This window comes from Nilaparvata lugens, chromosome 7 (genome assembly GCF_014356525.2).
Source record: "Nilaparvata lugens isolate BPH chromosome 7, ASM1435652v1, whole genome shotgun sequence".
In the NCBI taxonomy this organism is placed as follows: domain Eukaryota; kingdom Metazoa; phylum Arthropoda; class Insecta; order Hemiptera; family Delphacidae; genus Nilaparvata; species Nilaparvata lugens.
In genome coordinates this window covers 9,524,061-9,539,717 of record NC_052510.1, presented here as the reverse complement: position 1 = coordinate 9,539,717, position 15,657 = coordinate 9,524,061, and the positions used below count along the sequence as shown (strand labels likewise).

At 35.0% G+C, this 15,657-nt stretch overlaps 1 protein-coding gene across 6 annotated transcripts in view; it reads right to left on the bottom strand.

The window, feature by feature from the left end:
• LOC111057584 (glutamate receptor ionotropic, kainate 2) overlaps nucleotides 1-15,657 on the bottom strand; it is a 208,988-nt gene that overhangs the window by 23,220 nt on the left and 170,111 nt on the right. For all 6 annotated transcript variants that reach the window (XM_039433629.1, XM_039433631.1, XM_039433632.1 and 3 more), the window contains exons 7-13: nucleotides 9,088-9,258; nucleotides 7,788-7,811; nucleotides 6,540-6,692; nucleotides 4,780-4,998; nucleotides 2,428-2,634; nucleotides 1,033-1,117; nucleotides 310-448 (exon numbers count right to left, since the gene is read on the bottom strand). In XM_039433629.1, coding sequence (XP_039289563.1) covers nucleotides 310-448; nucleotides 1,033-1,117; nucleotides 2,428-2,634; nucleotides 4,780-4,998; nucleotides 6,540-6,692; nucleotides 7,788-7,811; nucleotides 9,088-9,258 — 998 coding nt within the window. The remainder of the gene's footprint in view (nucleotides 1-309; nucleotides 449-1,032; nucleotides 1,118-2,427; nucleotides 2,635-4,779; nucleotides 4,999-6,539; nucleotides 6,693-7,787; nucleotides 7,812-9,087; nucleotides 9,259-15,657) is intronic.

Sequence of the window (15,657 nt, the reverse complement as noted above, 5' to 3'; positions counted from 1 at the left end):
GACTGCTTACATTCAGAGAGCAACGTGATGGAAACTTTGGCAAAAGCTACAAAAGTTCTGGTACTACAAAAGTTTCACGACATTTGCAAGTCACCATTTAATTTTACATGTCTTGAGAGAGAAACTGGAAAATTACCATCCCGTCGCTATCATCCGGTTGCTCTCTGTGTGTATGCAGTCTAGATTGCTGAACAATATTTCAAATTTTTCTTGTATTTTCAAATTATTCCACCAAGACGTGAGTTTTCATGTAATTCGTGTAGCAAGAAGCATTGAATTAACAATTATTTATCGTAACACTCTAATCACCTTGCTAGTATGAAGAGTAGAACGGACACTCCCAGATAGGCAGTTGCCATGTAAATCCATACGTCCAGAGATAGAGGTGACAGAAAGGAGAAAAGATTTGGAGGCTGCTTTATAGGCTTCCTGTACAGTATACTGATACCTGTAACAATAGAGTTGAAATTCAGTAACGCAACATCATGAAGAAACTGCTGGCATTAATTTACAACATTATAAAGTTTAAAAATGAACAAAATGTCACACAAGATTGATAGATTTTCCTCAAATCTTGGATGTCACAACAGGACAATGACAAACTGGGCTGACGACAAAGTAGCCGTTTCCTCAAAGTGCAAGTTTGGCGGTGCATGCAACGACAAACTGGCGCTCCTCAGATTTTGTCAGCCGGCGTCAAAGTTGCACGCCGTCGAACTGGGCTGCATTTCTCAAAGTACAAGTTTGACGGTATATGCAACGACAAACTGGGCTGTCCACTTTGTCGCCAGCCCAGTTTGACACGGTCCCGTTACAACCATTGAAGAAGCAACATTGGAATTATATTTTACCCCTTGAACTATTCTATCCTTGATTTGAATCAATAAGATTCCACAATATTATCACTTGGTCATCTAATATCAATTAAAAATGGTTTAAGTTCTATAATGAAGAAGCTCTTTGTTCAGAATGAGCTTAGAATGGTTCAATGAACAGTAAATAGCTTGATACGACATGACATAAATCACTTACCAAGATTCATGAAAGGCATTGTGAAGTCCACAGCCTGTTCACGGTCATAAGTGATTGTGAGATCAGCTATCGCAAGATCTGCTCTCTGGAAAGATAGACAAAAATTCAAATTTGAAGAAGGAGAAAACGCAAACAACCCAATCGCACAAAAGTCAGTTAACTTTTAATACTGCTTGAATGCCAGAAGAGCCAATCGAAGAAGCCTTAATTTTAGAAAAATCATCTCTGATTGGTATTCTTGAATTTTATCATGAATAAAATTTAACAGGCTTTTGTGCAACCGGGCCTAAGAAAATAGGAAGCTGTATTGTTAGTGAGAGAAACAGTCTAAGGTACTTATTAGGAGCTGATAAATGTTACTAAGATGTTGCTGATTGTCTACAAGACTCATTATTACTAGCTCTCATTCATTAAATTCATCACAGCTTGGCTCTCATTCATTCAATTTAAAACACCTTAGTTCTCATTCATTACAACTTGGCTCTCATTCATTCATTACAGCTTGGATCTCATTCATTCAATCCATTACATCTCTTAGCTCTCATTCATCTATTACAGCTGATCTCATTCATCCAATTTATTACACCTTAGCTCTCATTCATTACAACTTGGCTCTCATTCATTGATTACAGCTTGGATCTCATTCATTCAATTTATTACATCTCTCAGCTCTCATTCATCTATTACAGCTGATCTTATTCATCCAATTTATTACACCTTAGCTCTCATTCATTACAACTTGGCTCTCATTCATTGATTACAGCTTGGATCTCATTCATTCAATTCATTACATCTCTCAGCTCTCATTCATCTATTACAGCTGATCTCATTCATCCAATTTATTACACCTCAGCTCTCATTCATTACAACTTGGCTCTCATTCATTCTTTACAGCTTGAATCTCATTCATTCATTACAACTGATCTCATTCATTCAATTTATTCCACCTTAACTCTCATTCATTACAACTTGGCTCTCATCCATTCATTACAGCTTGGATCTCATTCATTCAATTATTTATTACACCTTAGCTTTCACTTTTTGGGTAGTTGAGAAGTTGATATTGTGGTAATTATTCATATTAAATAAAAATACTAAGAAATTGTCAAAAACCACAGATTTCTTGATACTTAGAAATACCGGTTTCGGCTGTTAAACCATTGTCAATCTCTGATAAACAGAGACAATGGTGTAACAACTGAATCCGGTCTTTGTAAGTATCAATAAATCTGTGGTTTTTGACAATTTCTTAGTATTTTTATTTAACCTTAGCTTTCATTCATTTCATCTTACCACACCTATCCTCTCATTAATTTCATTTAGTCCAACATAGCTCTCTTTCATTCCATCTATAAAATTTAAGCTCTCATTCATTATTCATTAAGATGATCGTACCTGTTCTAAAAGTTCCTTGATCATGCCATCCCATTCTTTGGTTTCTCTATTGAAAGAACCGTAGCGACCGTCTGGCACCAGTCGGAATGTGTAGTTGAAGCCGAGGATTCGAGATATCTCGTGAATGAGGTCGATGCTGTACCCCTCGAATTGTGCATTGCCTGTCAACTTCTCACTCGAGTCTTTCCTCATGCAATACGGAGAGCTCTGCAATGGAGAAGAAAATTAGAGTAAACGATATTTAACTAATCTGAATAGCATTTGAAAAGTAATACATTAATCTTCCAGAAACCTGGACATGTTGTTCGTTTTATTAAATATTTGGTATTAAATATAAATTTCATGATATTTCATCAACTAGCTATAAAAAGATTGATATATTATGATAGTGATTGAGGAATTGATTTACAAGAAGTTGAGTTAAAAATACACACGTCTGGTTCGATTTATCATAAGGTAAAGATAACGGGTGTTTCAAAAAGGACGCACATGGAAGTTTGAGAATGTGAATTTATTACATTAAGTTATTAAAGTAATTACAAGTTATGCTGTATGAAATTATTACCTTAATTATATTCAAATTGCCTTTAAAACTCCACAATAAATGTTCAAAATGGCTTCCTCCACTAGTAATGCAGGTTCGAACACGTTTCATAACATTTGCAGCCACTTTTCGTAGTGTTTGCTCAGAAATGATTTTAATCTCACTTTCAATATTAGCCTTCAATTCGTCAAGTGTATGAGGATTGTTATTAAAAACCTTACATTTTAAATTCCTCCCTAAAAAAAGTCAGCTGGAGTGAGATCTGGTGATCTTAGCGGCCACAATCCCTTTAATATCACATTATGGTCAAAAAAATTCTCGTAACATATTCATCGTTTCAGCAGAAGTATGGCATGTTGCATTATCCTGCTGAAACCAACAATCTCGATCGTCTAATTCTAACAAAGCTATAAATTTTTCAATAATGTTGCAATATACAACACCATCTACAGATTTGTCAAAAATAAAGGCCCTACAATACTTCCAATAATAAACAAACTTCCATCCTTTGAAAAAACCATAGTTGAACATACAACAGACACTACAGATTACAAATAAATACTAACAAGCACTGGTAAATCTAAAATGGTGCATGCCGGTTCAACAATGAGTACGGTAGAGCCAACTGTTATTTTGGGGGATCAAAACATTCCCTATACAGAGAATATATTCCCTCAAACTTCGATGTACGTCCTTTTTGAAACACCCTTTAGCATAGGAAGATATCCCATGGTAAAGGGCGAATTTCAATGTTAACTGAAGCTGATAGTCCTAGTGGCTCTTTTTCGTGAAGTTATGTATTGCTGGTAGTCTCTCATATTGCGCCATTCTTACACTTCCAACCGGCCAAAACAGTTATGATAGACAGTAGTCGACAGGAACCTGCTTGAGTGAACAAAAATCGGCTTGGAATTTTAAACATAAACGACCTATGTCATGGGATATCTTGTTATGCTATTTTCATCGATGATACGTTATAGGAAAATTCATAGGACATAATGATTGAACAATAAAATTAACTAGAACTATTAGCACTTGAAAGGTCAGACATTAATCTCCCAGGAAAGCAGACATGTGGTCCGTTCTATTGAATTGATACATTGTTACATTTAAATCAACTAGCTACAGAAAGACTTTTTCTATCATAATGATTGGGGAATCAAATTACAAGGAGTATTATTTAAAATACACACCTCTGCTGCGTTTTATTGACTTATCTTTACAACTGGCTATGGAGACATAATTTTTTCAATGTATTGGTTAGTAAAAGTAACACAGTAATACATTGAAACGACATTGCTGTTTGAAATCGATACATGTGATCAGTATTCCATTTTACTGCGATATCTGATTCGTTTATTGAAAAAACATCACAAGAGTTTATCAGAGATTGACAATGGTGTAATAACCGAAACCGGTCTTTCTAAGTATCAATAAATCTGTGGTTTTTGACAATGTCTTAGTCTTTTTCATTCAATATGAATAATTACTACAATATCAACTTCTCAACTACACAAAAAGTGAAAACATCACAAGAAATATTACAAGCCAACTAACTCGAAGAGGTTAACAGCCATAGAACTATAAGAGGTTATTAACCATGTAGCACTGTAGCAGGATGATAGGGATCAATCCATTTTTATTAATCCTCCTCTATTTTAGCACACCCCACGATGTAGCCTGCTACTTGTATTTGTGTATGATATTTGTACTTTGTTTGTATTTTGATCTTATTCTGTGTTTTTTGTTTTCGAATGAATACATTGTTATGGATGAGACAAGCACATTAATTAAAGAGCAAAACTCACCAGAATTGTGGTTACGATGAAAGTCTTGTTCTGTAAACTTTCAACTATTTGCGTATACACCTCTCCGTAAGTCCTCGTAAAGTTGACGCCTTCCGAAGAGTTCCACGTGCCTATCTTTGACAGACCCTCTTTGTTCAACTCCACAATATCCAGTACAAAATTCGATCGGAATCCTTGATTATCGAATTTGATAACACCCGTCAAGCCACGCATCTCAACCTGAAAAATCATTTATGGATTTCAGTTTTAGATGATTGGTTTGTACTGGAGGAAGAGTCTACAAATATTTATGGTGAACTTATCAGATATCAGAATGTAATCTTCTATGGATTTTGTAATAGAATGGGTTCTTATTTGAAAATGTTTTTCGACTACAATTAAGGCTTTAATTATCAATGAATAGTTCAATTTCAACTTGAATTTACAGAATATCTCACACTAACGGGGTTTACTACTAAGAGACTCCTTTCCAACTCTAATTGAGCAATACTCAATTTGGTCGAATGATGATGAGGACTAAAAAGTACTAACTCCATCTATTGAAGAATATTTTCATTCCATTTAGCATTTTCTTTTTTTAATAAATAAATTAGCTTTATTTGTCATAAGGGCCATGCCCCATACAAAGAGTTGCACACTAACAATACATAAATTACAATTACAACATCAACATAATTGATCGACTCCTCTTCGAATTCTGGATAACACTATTGAAATTAAATAGTTTGATGTAGACTCCTTAAAAATAACAAGAACACAGATTTAAAGTTACTAAAATATCATATCAATATACTAATATGGGGGAGTAATTTTACATGTCACCGTGACATAAAAAGCTGTACTTGTAAAACAATACACTATCTTTCAGATATTGAATATTGACTAGACATTACAACAAAAGATAAAAACAATAGCCTGCTCCTCAAAAGCACCAACAACTTTTACTACAGCTTTATAAACAACCTGTAAAACAACCCTTCAGTTCCAACAATATTTGTGATTATTAATGAACAATTACAATGATATTAGAAAAAAATAAATAAAAGATCATCCCGTAGTCTCTAAGATGTAATTTCGCACGTTAATCGCATTAGTAATATATTTCTAAATATCTCTTATTTTATCTTGTGTTACATTTGAAAGGAGAACTAGAGCTTTATCTTTTCCATTTAGCATTTACACATTAGACTAATCACTCCAAAAACTTTATCTTTTTGACCTCTTCTTTAGCACTACCCACATTACGAAATATCCGTAGGCTCTCTCTCTCCTTTACAATATGTTGTAGAGTTGTCAAGGAAGTGTAGATTGTGATATCGTAGTGTTATATGACTGTGGATTATTATCTAAAAGTTCATCAATGATTTATAAAAAATTGCAATCAATTTTGAGCTTTTTACGATGAAGTGTTGGTTAAAAATATATTCTTGGAGATTTCTCTCAAAGAATAAACAGTTACGGTATCTAGATAAACTCTTTCGATTAATGATCAATGAGATATGGAATAAGGGTCTCTTGGAAAGCCTCATTGGCTCCATAAACACTTCAAAGACTAGATCATAAACGTTTTTGTTCTAAGAAAAGACAAGTCACAATAATTTTTGTATAAAAAATTATTACAATCTAAATCGATGTTGTTTTTTAGGACTTGATAATAACTCAATCTCGTAATCTCAACAGAGTAGGTAACTTCAATTACCTGAGAAATAAAAACTAACAATGTTTCTAAAATACAGAGTACATTTGGAACAACTACTCACAATTTTCATGTAGTTGATGAGACTGTAGCCATGTGGCCAGGTGTCGAGTGCATCGCAACTCAACGGTTTGATGTCTATTCTCTGACTGGTGTCGAGATCATGCAGAGCTTTCGCGAACAAGTGGACAGCGTCGTACATCAGCGCTGTCTCCGTCTGTAAAATCGATCAGTTCTATCAAGATTGGTTACAAATGTTCGTGTTATTTTGATACTTTTTGTGTAGTTGAAAAGTTGATATTGTGGTAATTATTGAATAAAAAGACTAAGAAATTGTCAAAAACCACAGACTTAATTGATAGTTAGAAAGACAGGTTTCGGTTGTTACACCATTGTCAATCTCTGATAAACTAAAACTAAATAGAAGAGTAACAGAATTTATACTAGTGGGCGAGTACCGCTATTGGTCAAAGGAATGAACGATCGCCTGTCATGGCCCAGCTAGACACTCTCCTCCCACTTAACGGTGCATATAATAGAAACGTGTCTAGCTGGGCCAATGGCAGACGTTCATGCCCTTGACCAATAGCGGTACTCGCCTACTAGTATAGATTCTGCTACTCTTGTATTTAGTTTCAGCTTATCAGAGATTGACAATGGTGTAATAACTGAAACCGGTCTTTCACTTTTGATAAAATCTGTGTTTTTTGGAAATTTCTTAGTCTTAATTATTATTTTGATACATTTGATTAGCTTTTGTCATATTCACAAGAATAAGAACATTATATTGATCAGTGATTGAGTTATAGAGATATAAATTTGATGATAACTACAGTTACATTTTCTTCGTTGGATTTATTCGAAAACCATTGTTAATTCATAGGTCATAATCAAGAGAGAAAAGCTCTCGAAATGGATAAACTCGTGGAGGCTTTCTAGTTATTGGAATTGGTTTTTATCAACTCACTCACTACAAGTTAACTTCAAGGAGGATTGTATTCATGCATTAGGAAGTGAGTATTAGAAATAACCTTGGTGCTTTAATGAGACAATCTCGTATTATAAAGTGTAGTAGGCCAAGGCTAGTATACTATCATTGTTTATATTCTTACTTCATCTATCCTACTTGGCAATGGGCTACACTGCAATACAGTGAAGTGTTAGGGAGTTTATTGGAAATGGAATATAAATCACACCAAAAGATGTGATCTATTGTGAGCTATTAGATCTTTGCAGTTATATTGCAAGAACAAATTGAAGTAGATTAATAATATTAATCTACAATTGAAGAATTGAAAGAAGTTCATTTTACCTTGATGAAAGTTATGTTGTCCCGCTGTAATGTATGCATGAAAAAAATCAGGTGTTTATTGCAAAATCAATATTATTTGTCACATCTACTGATAACTGAACAAAAAAAAAAAAAATAATGCAAAGATAAATTGAATGGATAAATTTACTCAATCTATCTTGCTTACCTAACAATGTTGTATTATTCATTTAAGGATATTCGAGATCTTTTTGTAAAATCATTTAAGAATAATAATATTGTTTTGAAAGAAATATTATCCTTCTGTGTGACTAGGAACTATGAAATTGAGGTCTGAGGCACAGTTCAACAATGCCGCGTTCTCAATTCGAGTTCTTAATCAGACTTTCAAATCAACTTCAACTCTTTGGAAACACCTCACAAATTGCAAAAATCTAGAGTCCCCTTATAGAAAATTTAGAGCTCTCAACTAAGGTGAATAGTTCAATGCTTCAATAATCTATTTTTGGACAATATTTCTTTCCGAATTTGGGAAAGGAACAGTTTTGTGCTTTAAGCCTCCCTTGTTCCTTTCCGAATCATTCATAGTTGAGATTGATATTGTTCATTCTACCAATGTATAAATAAATAAATAAACAGTTAAAAGTCAGCTAGGTGAGTGATGCAAGTCATCTTCAATTCTGTAAAATCTCTTAAAGAATTCTTCAATGTAAAACTTGTTGACTCATTGTATCCTTGATGATACTTTTGAAAATTGATACATATACATTACTCATGCTGGTAATCATACAATTTATCAGAAATCTTTACTTCATAACTACCTTCTACTACTGTAAAGACAAGTTTGATCAAAGGTTAAGACATGCTGCAATGATGAGTTTCAGACCATTTTTCAGTTTGATCTTAACGAGAGTTTCATAAAAAATAATAATACTATCATAAGACTAGATTATTTCTGAATTTTATAAAAACGAGTCTAATCAAAGACTGAGGACTATGATAAGTTTTAGACTGTGCTTTTGTATACTATGAAATTCACATCAGCTTTAGTTTTACTAATCTGAATTTTATAAAAACGAGTCTAATCAAAGACTGAGAACTATGATGAGTGTCAGACTATACTTTTGTATAGTATGGACCTCTCATCAGTTTTAGTTGTACTGACTTCAAACTATTTGAGTTTCTATTTCAAGTTCCTCACAATAAGTTCTCAATTTTTCCTCATAAATAAGGCTTCCAATTCAACCGATGCTGGTAGTCCGAAGTGAATCTTACTAAAGGCAGAGTACCATTACCTGCACTGAAGATATTGGAAATGAAAAAGAATATAAATGCGACTCACGCCATATTGCGAGTGTGTTATTAAATCGAGTTTCCTGCCGAGCTTCTGTTCGCCGTTGATCCAGTCTCTGACGACACGCTGCAGCTCTGGCTTCTCGGGGTCCACCAGTCTGAACGCAGTTATGTTAGTGCCTCCGTACTTGAACTCCTCAAGGTCCACGCTGTGAAGATCCTACAACAGAGATCAAACAAATCGAATTTATTCTAGAAAGTTTAATTCCAAAATTTCAATAACTTTTTAAAGAACTAAGCATACAAACTAATTTCATATCAAACTAATCACTGAAGCATCAAGTTTATGATAGGGTATTATGAGTAATGTTCTATGTGCCCTCCTTTAGAGGCTCAGACGACATCTACAAAAATAAATATGGAATTGGTTTGTGTGCATCGTTTTATGAATGAAATATAATTGTTTGAATTTGGACATTCATATTTAATAGCTCTAAACTTTGTATTATCAATAATTTTATTTATGATAAGAATGTATTTTAATTGTCAGCACTAAACTTATAAAAATGTTGTGATAATAAAATGAAAGTAGAAAGTGTATTATTCAGAAAATTAAAAGAAATGAGTATTTCCACTTCTATGTAGACTGTAAATTACAATACATTTCCTTGAAAAATACCTTCTTATCTCCTCTAATTTGAAACAAGTCCGTGTTTGGATGAGGAAAACAGAAAATAATTTTTTCATTCATTCATTCTTGAGTATCATTGGAGCATTATGAAAACGTATTTTACAAAATGACACATGATTGGAGTTTCTTTGAAATTTCCTTTAGGTAATTTGAACTTTGAGCAAATACGTACTGCAGTATGATTGTTCATTTGATTTATCTATTTGTATTGTTTTGATTATATTATAAAGAGCTGTATTAAATCCAAAATCATTTTAAATATAGTAAGGAATGTTTGAACTCGTGGCTGGAGCACAAGATTTCTTTTTCTAGCCACGCCAATTATTTATTTATTTTTTTGTAACACTGTTGTTAATTGATGAATAAATTTGATTTGATTTGAGTACATTACACGTTTCAGGAAGTTTACTGTAGTTATTTGGAAAGTAACATTGTTCTTGTCAGATATTGCTGAAAATTGAATCAACTACGAATTACGAGTTAATGCAACTTAATGTCTGATCAATGCTTTTCATAACTTTTGTAGCAAAAAGCTTATGTGGGAATCATCCGTGATAAAAGCAATGGTATACCTTAGTATGGAAACAATATATTATCAATAATCCACTCTCTCATTCATGTTATGTGATGATAATACACCGCCCACACTCATCCTCCAATTCTCAGATTCCACCAGACTTTGAACAATAATTCATAATTTGAGACAAAATTTACAGCCTGCAGCCTTCATCTAACTGTAAAACACACGGCTGTTTCAAAGCCGGCTCAAGTTGGCGCCAGAAACTTTTTCTCATAACTAAGTTATCGCCCGAAATTCGCACAGGCGTTACAATAAACTTTGCAAGTAACACTTCTTGTATATTTGAAGTTACAGTCGAACTTCATTACAACACAGCTCATGGATTGGGACTCATGTACCTCGATAAGAGCACAGTTCCTTGTTTCAGTGTTCCTTGTTCCAGCCTATGTTTCTTGTTGGAGACTATCATTGAACACAAGTTCAGACAAAGACGTCATTAATTGAATTCGGGTAGCGTACCTTTGAGTTAGCCGTAACTCATTCTTGTGATTTATACCTCGCGCTTGCCTGACTCTCCAAACTTGGGTATCTACGTTTCGAACATAGCTAATCTTCTGGAATGAATATCGGCCTCAAGAAGGGCTTTTGGGCAGGAGTGTTTGCGAGCGAATAAAGCTCATTTGGATCTTTCGTTCATCATAAATTCATTACCTTCTTATTCCCCTTCCCCCCTCCATCTTGATCATGATCACTCCCCCCTCCCCAAATAATTCCAGCAAGAGAATTTAGGCCAGCTAGTCTCGAAATTCTTTCTCACGACTATTAGAATAAATTATTCGCATTCCTACGGGATAATACACTTCAGGAAAATTCAATCAGGCCATGGAAAATTAAGCACAGATTTCATTACCTTACATTCTATCCTTGAAAACATTATCTGTCTCGTTCCCGTTCAGGAAATCCATCACTTTTCTCTCGCTCTCATGAAACTCAACTCAAATCTATCTCTCGTAACTCCCTTTTTCTCTAGTGAACATTATTCATCATCCCTCTGCATCTTCTTGGATGTCTCTTCATACAATTTTCTTCCTCCATAATTTTCTTCCTCTCACTGTCTACTTATCTCTCTCTCTTCCATTGACAATATCTCCCCATCAACATCTTCCAATTTTCTTTTCGCTTGTCATTGTCTTAGCAATACACTTTGTCTCATTTCCGTTTCTCTTCATTATACTGGCAGTAATTCAAATTCATCCACTTAGTCTCCTCCTCCTCCTCCTCCTCCTCCTCCTCCTCCTCCTCCTCTTCCTCCTTCTCCTCCTCGTCCCACATCTCCTCCTCACTTATACAACATCTCCTCCCCCTTCCACTTCCAATTCCCCCTCACACATAAATCTTTCCCCAACCAGTCTACCGTTAATTCATAATGGAATTCGAGCGTTTCCATCAAGCGAGATTCGAGCCTCTGTAATCAGTAATCAATTCATGAATTAAGTTTGCATAAAATTATTACACTTCCCGACAAACTTGAGCCTTGATGATGATTTGTCTCGCAGTTATTCATCACAATCAAGTTGAAGAAAGTGTTCCAATTATAAAAAAAATGAGAGGATGACTTCATTTTGCATATTCTTCCTGGGAAACACATGAATATTTCCAATATTTCATTTCAAACAGTATATTTTATCAGCTCCAACAACATTCATTAGCTTTTGATCATTGTTGGTTTCATACTAGATACACGGTTGTTGAGAACTTCTTCATATTAAGGTAAAATGAATAAGGTTTTGCCAGTTTCACAGTCATATTTGGGTCAAAGTTTATCAGATAATTTTCCCAGTACATGTAGTACTAAAAAAATCTCATTAATTCCACCTCATCAGTTTTCTCCTTGAGATTGCAAAATTGAGGATCCGATCATTGAAATATCATCTTTTGTTCAGGGATACTTTTCATGTTCTAGGATATTTGTAGTATATGTATATCTACTTCCACTAAGGAGACAGGGTTGACCTCTCTCACCAACTCTCTTCAATATTTATGCGGACGACCTTTGTAGGAAGTGGAAGGAACAAATTCACCCAGGTATACAACTAACACACAATATTGCTGTCAATTCATTATGGTTTGCAGATGATCAAGTGATATTGCAGGAATCAGAGGACAATCTGCAAAGAGCAATATACCAACTCCATCTCCTGAGCTCAGAATATAATATGAAGATTTCCTTGCACAAAACAAAAGTGATGGCGTTTCTGGGGAAGTCTCCAATACGTTCTAAAATAGTTCTCAACAACAGAATACTGGAACAGGTATCACAATTCAAATGTTTGGGATGTGATATTACATACGAGGAAGACCACGACTTGAATGCAAAAATTGACAGATTCCAGTACATATGCGGAACTATTAACAGAACTCTCAAAAATAAAGCCCGAAAAGAGACAAAACTCAAATTTTATAAAGTAATGGCCGTCCCTACACTTTTGTATGGCTCTGAAACCTGGGTACCAAAGTGAAGGGAGTGGAGCAGGTTACAGGCGGCAGAAATGAGATTTTTAAGGTCAGTGAAAGGATGCACCAGAGAGGACAGGCTTTATAATATCGATATCCGTAGAGAGCTCAATGTGATCTCTATACCTCAACAAGTTGACGAGAATCGACAAAAGTGGAGAGAACACGTTGAGAGAATGGGAAACGAAAGAATCCCCAAAGCTGCCATTGCTTACAAGCCAGAAGGGAGGAGAAGTATTGACAGACCAAGAAAAAGGTGGGAGAATGTTTGAAGGCGGAACAGGTATTAATGCCTACCCCTGTAAGAAGACGACGACGACGACGACTTCCACTAACAAAAATATTCTGCACAGATGAAAGATGACAAATGTCATAATTAAAAATTTAAGAGTTACTGTCTTGATCAAAGTTCAATTAATGAACGTTAGGAGTAGTATCAATGGTTGGTGCTCCCTTATAGTGTACTAATCACTCATTAGTACTGGTTAGTGCTCTTTGTGACATGGCCAATGTTTTCATGCTCTAGAGATTCTCTACATTCTATCATTTTTGGCTTTCACTTTTTGTGTAGTTGAGGAGTTGATATTGTGGTAATTATTCATATTGAATGAAAAAGACTAAGAAATTGTCAAAAACCACAGATTTATTGATACTTAGAAAGACCGGTTTCGGTTATTACACCATTGTCAATCTCTGATAAGTGTATCAAAAAATCTGTGGTTTTTGACAATTTCTTAGTCTTTTTCATTCAATTTTTGGCTTTCTTCATCAGACCTTTTGAGCTGTCATCAATAGAAAAGATCATAGTGGAGGGAGACATTTTATATTTTTGTTAATGCATTCTGGACATGTATGATAAATGCTCTATCAGAAATATGGAGGGTTCTTTTTTTATTAAATGTATGCTCCATTTCTGAAGAGCTGCATAATGCAGTTACTATCCCATGCAGCTCATTCCATTAACCTTTGTGAATTATAGACGAGTACATACTAGTATTCCTGGAAAAATCTGAAAAATTCTGCACTTTTGAGGAAAATATCGAAGAAAAGACTAGAATGAAACCCAAGAGGATGAACTACATGTGAGATACACTGCAACCTGTCAGCACTCCTTATTAATATCATCGATGCTTCAAATTCAAACAATGCTGACAGAATGGTGTGAATCCCACTTCACGGACATTGATAGAGGAAGCAAAAAAGTCTCTCAAGTACTCTGCTCAAGTCCCCGTCAGGGTCATAGAGGCTTTATGATTTTTTTATGGCGCCATTTTGGTTCCCGATCACAAAGGAACAAAGACTACTTGCGTGGAAGGCGAGGGAGAGAGGAGAGCAATCTCCTCTCTTTTTTATGTTCTTGGAAGCAGATTCTCTCCTTTGCGAGTCGTATTTTCGCATAGAAAATCTCTCCCTTTTTGACACTCTCTTTCTCTCACACGATCACACTGACTAATTGATGTGGAGCTTCCCTTTATGAATACATCGATAACCAGATTAGTCAGAAGACTAGAGGGTGACGCTAATGGTCTATAATTTATTGTATAAATTGAGATCCCGATCCGAGACTAAATTGACAAATTTTAGTTTACAATTGATTAATTGAAGTGAGAAATTAACAAAATTCAGTGCTATGTGTGGTGCAATACGTAGAACAATGGGGAAGAAAACAAGAAAAGCCACTCAGATGAAGCTCTACAGACTAATGGCTGTACCAATAATAGCTTATGGAAGCGAAGCCTGGGTGTCAATTAAAATACTAAGTCCCGTATTCAAGCAGCCGAAATGAGGTTCTTTCGAGCAGTCAAAGGTTACACTAGGTTGGATTACATAAGAGCCGAACTGAATGTAGAGTCTTTATTGCAAATATTGAAGAAAAGTAGAGAAGACTGGTCTAGCCATCTACTTCGTATGCCAGCAAATAGACTTCCAATTGAAGCTTGGCACTACAAACCCGATGGGAGAAGAGGCGTCGGACGACCGATGAAGAAATGGATGCCGGAACAGGCCAACAGAGCCTAATCCTTGAATGACGATGATGATTATGATAAATTGAGATGAGAGTCGTTCCAATGTAAAATCAGCTAGTCAACTGAGAAATTCAATCAACTATCGAAAAATATCATGTGAATGCTACTTTGCCTTGAAAAATATTCATCAGGAGCCAATGAGAAAAATCTGGTGTGGTACACTCACACAACTTTCCTTGCTCATATTCGAAACTACGATCAGTCTTTTGTATATGTGTATATATAATTGTTTTCAGAGTACTTTTTCCTTTGTGTAAATTGTGAAATTCAATGATTTTTTTAGTCGTCATTTTTTTAAAGTCGTCAAAACAGCTGTTCTACAGATGAAATATCTCGACTATGTGTTCTTTTTATGAGAACTGCTCTATCTACCTACCTCATGCACGAGAAAGAGGCTACAAAGTCCATTTCTCAAGGATGGGGTGGACCCCCATTAGTTTCCCAAAAAGGAGACTCATGCCAGTTAATAGAGCTGATAAATAACTATACAGAGTATGAATTTGAAAAAAATCGGCCAAGTTATTTTGAAAAAATCGTGAAAAACATGGTTTTTTAGTAATTATCCGCCATTTTTCTCAAGAATATTACGGAGCTCCTGCAATTTTCCAAGGAAAAAACTCATGTCATTTGATAGGACTTATGAATAGCTACCCATGGCTTGAATTTGAAGAAAATCGTTAGAGCCGTTTTCGAGAAAACCGTGAAAAACCTGGTTTTTGGTCATTATCCGCCATTTTTCTCAAGAATATTACGGAGCTCATGGAATTTTCCCAGAAATGAGACTCATGCCAGTTGATAGTGCTTATGAATATCTATCCATGGTATGACTTTGAAGTAAATCGTTAGAGCAGTTTTCGAGAAAACGGT